Source organism: Canis lupus, chromosome 18 (assembly GCF_003254725.2).
Source record: "Canis lupus dingo isolate Sandy chromosome 18, ASM325472v2, whole genome shotgun sequence".
NCBI lineage: Eukaryota > Metazoa > Chordata > Mammalia > Carnivora > Canidae > Canis > Canis lupus.
Genome location: NC_064260.1, coordinates 12,179,023 through 12,188,291, shown reverse-complemented (window position 1 = coordinate 12,188,291; position 9,269 = coordinate 12,179,023). Strand labels below are relative to the sequence as shown.

Below are 9,269 nucleotides of genomic sequence, written 5' to 3'. Positions count from 1 at the left end.
ACCTTTTGTTGGATAATGAAAAGAGCTAAAGAAACAAGGACGGGGACATGGGGACATACTTAGGTGCCATGCCATGTAGTTTAAGAAAGAAGCTGTAGCCAGAGTACGCTTGTATATTTTGTACTGTTCAAGAGGGAAATGATCAGCCAAGCAAACACAAGGACAGAGGGTTAGCTTCAGCTGTAAAACAGATGAGCCGCATCACGTTAGGGTAAGAGTGATCTTATGATAAGGAGCAAATTATGTAAACTGCACAGGAAATATTACTTTATTGTGCTTGAAATGTTTTATTACAAGCAAAATTATTTCTGTGTATTCATTGTGACTGCCAATTATTTGTATTTCTCTTACAAGTGGTTCTAGTAGCATAAAAATATGCAGTATTTGTGGTCTGAAAAGACTGTTTTACAGTACCTTTAGAAACCATCGGTATTTTCATAGTTATTTACACTGTATCTAAAAACCCTGTCATCTGGGTCTTGCGGACCTGTATTTTTAGTCACCTTACTAGCACTGGTACTTGTGAAATATTCATCACTGTGACTAGAATTATATCTAGAGCACAGCAGGTTACATAAAATTTTGAGCTTCCAGTGAACTTTGGAACTTTCGGGGTCCTAGCTCCTTCGGTCAAAGGGAGCCCAGCTATTATATTACCGAAACAAAGCTGAAAGTCTCCCCTCCATCCCCTCAGACTGCCAGGTTCTTGTTGGGACTTCATCGCCTCTGAGAAGATCCCTTTGACATCTACTGTCTCCCGGATAACATGTGGTGAGGAGGAGAAAAGGCTCACGGTGTAATTTTAACCCAGGCCGGGCTCTCTCTGCCCTCTGGGGGAGATCCCAGGCAGCCCTTATGCCTCTAGGGACAACTCTATCCGAGGTACTATTTTTAATAAAGAACAATACCCTTGTCAAGAATGGAACTGAAACATAACCGGCATACCCTTTACTACAGAAATAAGAATTTGGAAACACTCAAAAGGGCATGAGCATCAAAACAATTTTTATTCTATTTTTTTATATAACTGGTAAGTTGGAGAATTGACATTTTATATTTAAAATAGACGGTTTTTCTTCTTTGCTTCTTTGAAAAGAGCAGATACTTACTAGTGCTAAGACTGAAAACTCATTTTTCCATCTCTTCCTGTCTTTTGCTTGTACATTGGCAGAACTTGGGTTGCCATAAAAAAGTAAAGTAAAATTTTCAACCTAGCTTTTCCTTTTCATCAACGAAATATCCCAAACCCAGAAAGGCTGTCCCCCCTCGTCCAGGTCACAGTCAGGACTTTGCATCAGAGGCCGGATCAGCATCCAGACCCTCAGCTCTCCTCAGGGCTCTAAACCTTGTCTCACTGCCTCTATGAATTCACGTTACAAAGAAGTAATAGAACAATCTAGGCAGTGGGGTTTAGCTTTAGTTGATATGTACAAAGCAAAAGGCATTTACCTTTTTTCATTTTCCTAGACAAATCTACACATGATGTAAGGATTTACATGGCAGAGAGATGACAAAGCAAAGAGGAATTTGGTTGGCATAAACAATGATTCAGGTTGGTATATATACTATATATACAACCACTCTGAAACCCAGCTGGTTAAAGGGGTTAATCAGGTAAAACAAAACTTATTTTTTTAAGTACACTGTTTGTTGGCAGGCATAATCAAATGCTCTCATGAGGGGAAGCCACATTATGAACAATAAAAAAACTTAAAAATGACATTGGCCTTTTAACAATACATTATTTCAGTAGTTTATTTCGTTAATGATAGAGATTATCTTCTCAGTAAATTCAAATAATTAATTTTAGAACAGTGAATGATAAGCCAGAGCTACAAAAATTAACATCCAGCATTATCTTGAAATTTCAGGGGGAAAAGTGGTTGACTGCAACTTCACCTATCTTTTTGGGCCAAACGATGTTGATTGAAAGAAACAAATTTGGAATACAACTGTATCTGGTTCTTTTATATTTGAAAGTAAAAGCCCCCTGACAAAGAATTCCATTTTTCTGCACCTCTTTAGGGGATATTCCAGTAAGGGGCAATTTGGATCCTAGAACACAGCAAGTGAGAACATGAATGATGGAAATTTAAGAAGATATTCGCTTTTCCCCATGACAGAAAATCAGCATCAAATACATTCAACATGATTATGGTGACTAAAGCAAAAATACCAAGTATAGGATGATAATAGTTCTTGTTTGGCACATATATTAATACATTTTCAAATATCAAACAATGTAACAGCAACATCTACTAAAACCAACTAGTACAATAAGAAGACTCCTAAAGCACTGTTAATTATTCACATCATAAAAACCTAATCCCCATATAAGTTCTGTAACCAAGCATACCCTCTCTGTTGTGCAAGCTGGTCCAAGCATATACTTCTCCAGGATTCTCCAGTATTTCGAAGTGAAACTCATGCTGAACCCCAGAATTCCTTACTGAATCCCCTGCATCTTCCGATCAGGCCCTCACTTATGAAAATATACACATACCCTTATCATAATTTTGAAAAGAATGGAAGGCCTTCATACATGTCAGTTTTGAGTTTTATCCAATCATTAATTTTCTGCAGAGTTGTTTTCTCTTGACTTAATATTTTTGCAAGTTTTTTCATTTTTTCTTCATTTCTTTCTATGTACTTTAACCCCTCCAGCTGCAGCTGATTGAGCTTTTCATTTCGGCTTTCATCCAGAGGTATGTTTTCACACATTACAGGATTAAATCTAAAATAGGTGTCAGGAGGTAAAAGACCATCAAGCATTACGTGGACTTCTGTTAAACAAAGAGAGAACAGAGTAGATAAGAAAATTGACTTACTCTGCAATGATCTAATTTTATCCTTATTTAAAATTATCTTCTTTTAGGGCAAATTACAAAGCCTTATTTCATCACTCCAGTCAATTAACAGTAGGTCTAAGGAATCCATACTAATGACTATAACTATGAAATGAAATTCATCTCCCAAGATAATTCATATAATTCTAATTAGAAGCCTTGCTTCTCTCCTCTCTGTTCTGTGTTTGGTTATACTCTTAGCCACTGCTGAAATGCTTTTCCAACTTTCCTTCTTTTGTTTTATAATTTTTGGTAGCATCTTTATCAAGATATAATATATACACAAAATTCACCAATTATAATTTGAGAAGTTTCGACAAATGTAGATCTTTGTGTAATCACACCAGTCATGATGTGGAATGTTTCTGTCACTCCAAAAAGTTCCTTCATGCCTTCTTTTTTTTTTTTTTTTTTTTTTAAGATTTTCTTTATTTATTTGACACAGAGAAAGCACAAGAAGGGGGAGCAGCAGATAGAGAGAGTGGGAGAAGCAAGCTTCCCAATGAGCAGGGAGCCTGATGCAAGGCTCGATCTGGGACTATGACCTGAGCTGAAGGCAGACAACTAACTGAGCCACCCAGTCGCCCCTTCTTCATGCCTTTTAATAGTTCCTCCTCTCCTTACTCTTTGTCTTTTCCAGAATTTCATAAAAACAGAAGCAGAAATATATAGCTAGCTCTTTTGTGCCTAGCTTCTTTTACTTAACAACATGCTTTTGAAATTCACCCCTGTAACAGTAATGTATTAACAGCTCCTTCCTTTTTATTGGTGTGTAGAATTTCATTGCACAGATAAACCACAATTAGTTCTTCTGAGTTCTGGTTCTCTCCAGTTTTTAACTATCAGAAATAATCCTGCTGTAAGAATTTACACATTAAGTCTTTTTATGAATATGATTCCATTTCTCTTGAGGGATACTCTGGGATGAAATTGCTGGGTCATATGGTAAAAGCATGTTTACCTTCTTTTTTAATTTGAAGTATAGTTGACACAGTGGTACATGTTTATCTTTTTAAGAACTGCAACACCATTTTCCAGATGGCCACCCCATTTTACATTCCAATCATTAATATATCAGAGTTCCCACTGTTCCACATCTTTGTCAAAACTTGGTATTGTTAGCCTTCATTTTAGCCATTCTAGAGGATGTGTAGTGGTACCTTGTGGTTTTACTTTTTATTCGACTATGGTGTGAAATCTTTTATGTGCTTTTTAGTCATCTGCATATCTTCTTCAATGAAGTGTCTGTTCACTTATTTTGCCCATTCTTTTTAGTTAATTTGCTTTTTAATGCCTTTTATATAAATGTATGTGAGAATTCTCTACATAGTTTGGATCTGTTAATATATTTGGTTCTCATAATGGACCAGATACATGTTTGGCTAGTATTTTATTTCAGTCTACAGATAGTTTTTCATTTTACTAAAAGTGTCTTCTGAAGAGCAAAATATGTACTTTGATAAAGTCTAATTTATCTGTTTTTTTTTTTCTTTTTTGGTTCATGGTTTTTGTATCCTATCTAAAAAATCGTTACCTAACTAACCCAAAGTCATTAAGATTTTCTCCAGGGTATTCTTCTAGCAGTCGTACAGTTTTAATTCTTTTATTTAGGTCAATGATCCATTTCAGGTTAATTTTTGTATATGGTATGAAGGGTCAAGGTTCACTTTTTAAAATATAGTTATCTAATTATCCCTGTACTATTGTTTGGAAAGACCATCCCTTCCCCATTGAGTTACCCTGTCAAAAATATTTTGAGCTTACATGTGTGGATCAATTTCTGTACTCTATTATGTACTACTGATCTATACTGTCTATATGCAAATACCACAGTACCTTGCTTACTGGAGTTTTACAGTCTTGAGATGAGAGGGGGTAAGTCCTCTAACATTGTTCTTTTTCAAAACTGTTTTGGCTCTTCTAGGTCCTTTGTATATCCATGTAAATTTTTTTTTCTAAGATTTTATTTATTTATTCATAGAGACACACAGAGAGAGAGGCAAGAGATACAGGCAGAGGGAGAAGCAGGCTCCACGCAGAGCGCCTGATGTGGGACTCATCCAGGGTCTCCAGGATCACGCCCTGGGCTGCAGGCGGGGCCAAACCGCTGCGCCACCGGGGCTGCCCTATCCATGCAAATTTTATAGTCATTGTGTTAAATCTCTACCCCAGAAAAAGGCTGTCTGGATTCTTAGAGCAATTGCATGGGGTCTACAGATCAGTTTGTGGTGTGCCATTAAAACCACACTGAGATTTCCAATTCATGAGCGTGGTGTATCTACTGATTTATTCAGAACTTCTTTAATTTCTTCCAGTAAAGTTTTGTAGTTTTTACTGTTCAGATTTTGCACCTAATTTGTTAAATAATTCCTTCAGTGTTTAATGGTCTCATGCTACTATAAATGATGTCTATCTTTGTATATATTTAATTTCAATTTCCAGTTACTAGTATGCCAAACTACAACTCAGTTTTACTTTGTATTCTCCAACTTTGCTAAACTCGCTAGTTCTAGAAGCTTCTGAATAGACTCCTTAGGATTGTCAATATAAACAATGGTGTTATCTATAAATATTTACTTCATTTTTAATCTGTCTGCCTTTTATTTCCTTTCATTGCCTTGCTGTACTGGAAAAGACCTCCAGTAGAGTGCTGACTGGAAGTGATAAGACATCTTACTCTGTTTCTGATCTTAAAATAGAAAGTATTCAGTCTTTTATCATTAAATATGATGCCAGTTCTAGGTTTTTTTGTTTCGTTGTTGTTGATTTTTTATAGATGCCTTTTGTCAGGCTGAAGAAGATCCTTTCTGTTCCTTAACTTACTGTGACTGTTTATCAGGAATGGTTGTCAAATTCTGTCAGATGCCTTTTCTGCATCTACTGAAGCTACCACGATTTTTTTTTTCATTTCTTAGTCTTAAATTAACAGAGTAAATTTCATTAAATTTTATGTTATGTTAAACCAATCCTGTATTCTTGGGATGTTAAACCAATCCTGTATTCTTGGGATGAATCCTACTTGGTTATACTGTATTCTCCTTTTTATACATTGCTGAATTTAATTTGTTAGTACATTGTAAGGATTTCAGCATGGGAAACTAATAGATAATTGGTATTTTTATGTATTTTATAATTTTTTCCTCTGGTTTTGGTTTCAGGGTAATGCTGGCCTTATAGAATGATCTGGGAAGTATTTATCCTTCTATTTTCTGCAAGTGTTCATGTAGCATTGCTATTAATCTATCAGCTGTATTTTTCATTTCAGATAGAGTATCTTTTACCTCCAGAAGTTTGATTTGGGCCCATTTAATATTTGTCTTCTCATCATACTCAAGTCTTCCTCCAGCTCACTGAACATGACGTATGTTCTTCATAGCTACTGTAATGTCTTTGCTAATTACCTATGTATCAGTTGTTTCATAGAGAGGTCTGTTCTTATTGATTGGGTTTTCTCTTGGTGAAGGGTGTGTTTTCTTGCATATTTGTATGTCTGGCAATTTTTTATCAGACACCAAACACTGTGAATTTTTATATTTTTGTGTGTTGGAATTTGTTGTATTCCTTTAACATTGCTTGACTTTATTCTAATAATGGATGCTGTTAATTGGATTCAATTTGAACTTTTCTGAGGGCTGTTAAGTGTTAGGGTGGATCCAGAACAGCCCTCAGTCTAGAACTAATCTGATGCCGCTGCTGAGACAGTATTTGTTTTGAAAATTTCACTGTGTATCTCATGTATTACAAGGTCCTTCTAATCTACTTAACCAAAATCTGAGCTACTCCTATGTGAGCCCCAAGACAGCTAGCTCTGGCTAATCCTTCCTGGTGGTGCTTTGCCCTGCCTTGGTAGTTTCCTCACTTGCACACACAGATCAGTATACAAGGGCACTCCCTTGCATGTCTCTAGAGCACTCTCTCTGTGAAGTCGCCTACCCTGTTGTACTTTGCCCACAAACTATAGTTTCCTGGGCCTCCATACACTCTACCTCTGTATCCTGTACTGCTCTCTTGTTCTATGACCTAGAAACTCTCTTCATGTAGCAAGTTAGGCAATTGCAGGACTTACTTCACTTATTTCCCTTCTCTCAGAGATCACTGACCCATACCACTTGTCATCTAACATCTGAAAACCACTGTTCAGTTCAGTTTGCTAATGGCTTAAGGGGGGAGAAAATGAAATATATGGCCTGTTTTATTTGATCACTTCTGGCCAGATGTGGCAGTCTTAACCCTCTTTTAAAATCTCTAAACCCTATTATCCTGTAAGACCTGTATCAAGTCTAATTTGCTTCTTGTAAACAGTCTATACTAATCTAGTTTCGTTTCATTATCTTTTATTTTCTTATTATTTTTTATTTAATTTTTTGTAGTTTCGTTTTCTTATTTCTCCTTTTCATCCATAGTCTTATTAATCATCTACAACTATTTACATTTGGTCATTGATAATGCATTACACTGAGTTAAATGAAACTGCAGTTTTTATATAGGTCAATAACCATCTAGTGACAGCAATTATGTATATTCACTCAAGTTCTTTATTAATAAGGGTGTTAAGTATGCAGAAATAGCACTACTTGTTTTCTGAAAATTTCAAATTAGCCCATCACATGGTGTGCATCAGATATACATAAAAGTATTTTGAGACTGGCTGATTAAAGCTTTCTTTGTCTCAGCAGATTGGTTACGATAAGAATATTGCACAGACCTAGTTACATGCTTCTTGATAATGATGGTGATAGAGAAAGAGAAAGAGTACATGCACGAGTCAGGGAAAGGGAGACAGAATCTTGAGCAGGCTCCATGTTCAGATACAGGACTTGATCTGATGACCCTGAGACCATGACCTGAGCCAAAATCAAGAGTCAGACACTTAACTGAACCACCCAGGTACCCTTCTTTTACTATTTTTAAGTCATAGATCAAGCATTATTCAATTTTAACTGTTCACCTACATGCACATACAAATATGTCATATGTATCATAGAAATAATGTCACGTTATCTTTAAGAAAATTGTTTTATGATGCCACGGACATTTATTTTACTGTTGACATTCAGAAGTTTAGTATTCCGCATGTAAATCAAATGCATTTGTGCTGTGATCTAATAAAAATATGATTGAAAAAAAGAAAAGAGTATTTTATTGATTTGACAACAAAATTTCAGATAGTGTAAAATCCAGTATATAAGCTTCTTTTAGATTATCATTTACAGGATAAAAGTCCTTAGTGGGGAGTTTAAGATCCTCATATGGGCTAATGACTCAGCCAGTAAATATGATGATATGCAAAGAATGAGAGTCAGAAGCAAGGAGCTGGTACGCATTAACCATTCTTTTTAAGAACTGAATAACAGATTTCATGGGACACCTGGGTGGCTCAGCGGTTGAGTGCCTGCCTCCAGCTCAAGGCATGGTGGCAGGGTCCTGGGATCGAGTCCCACATCGGGCTCCTTGTATGGAGTCTGCTTCTCCCTCTGCCTATGTCTTTCTGCCTCTCTCTGTGCCTCTCATGAATACATAAATAAAATCTTAAAAAAAAAAAAACAGACTTCACAGAAGACTTAAAAATAGAATAAAATAATGAGATCTACGCCATAGGGCCAAAACTAAAATTTCAACAAATACTCACTGTCTACTATGTGTCGGGCATCACAATCAAGAGGACAGCCCTCCACCTAACATTCTTGTGTGACAGAAAGATAATAAGCGACAAGCAAATATGTAATACACATCCATATGATGAGACAAATGCTCTAAGTTGAAAAAAAAAGAGAGAAAGAAAAAAGCAGGGTAAGAGGGTGGAAGGACATGGGCAGGGGCCAGAAAGTAGTCGGGAACGGTCTCTCAGAGGAAGTGACATCTGAGCAAATATTTAAAGAATCAGAGAAGTGAATCAAGCGGGGGGGGGGGGGGGGGGGGGGAGAAGACCTCACATGGAGAGGGCACAGCAACCGCAGAGGTCTCGAGGCAAGAGACTTCTGAGCCAGAGGACAGCAAGCACTAATATGTAGTTGGACAACTTGACAGAAGGGTGACCTGTGAGGTTTGGGGGAGGAGATGTATTCAAAGGCTAGGTCTTAAAGGACCTGGTAAATTTCACTGAATGACGCTTTTGGATTCTGTTCGTAAGTGTGTTTTGTCCTTAAGTGTGACAGGAAGCCCAGAGGGCTCCGAGCTGGGATAAAGATGATTCAATTTACATTTTAAGAGTCTTCAACTGAGGGGGTCTGGGTGGCTCAGTTGGTTAAGCTTCTGTCTTTGGCTCAGGTTGTGATCCCAGGATCCTGGGATCGAGTCCTGCATCGAGTCCTGCATGGGGATCCCTGCTCAGCGGGGAGTCTGCTTCTCCCTCTGCCTCTCCCCAGGCTTGTGCCCTCTCAAATAAATAAATAAAATCTTTAAAAAACAAAAGTCTCCAACTGA

The 9,269-nt window shown here is 37.1% G+C and overlaps 1 protein-coding gene across 3 annotated transcripts in view; it reads right to left on the bottom strand.

Annotated features, from left to right (window-relative positions):
* Nucleotides 1–988: 988 nt before the first annotated feature.
* PNPLA8 (patatin like phospholipase domain containing 8) overlaps nt 989–9,269 on the bottom strand; it is a 46,664-nt gene continuing 38,383 nt past the window's right edge. For 2 of the 3 annotated variants that reach the window (XM_025449218.3, XM_025449217.3), the window contains exon 10: nt 989–2,783. In XM_025449218.3, coding sequence (XP_025305003.3) covers nt 2,509–2,783 — 275 coding nt within the window. In that variant the 3' untranslated portion in view covers nt 989–2,508. Of the gene's footprint in view, nt 2,784–3,227; nt 8,600–9,269 lie in introns of those variants that run through there. The other variant, XM_049096220.1, reaches the window with a different exon arrangement.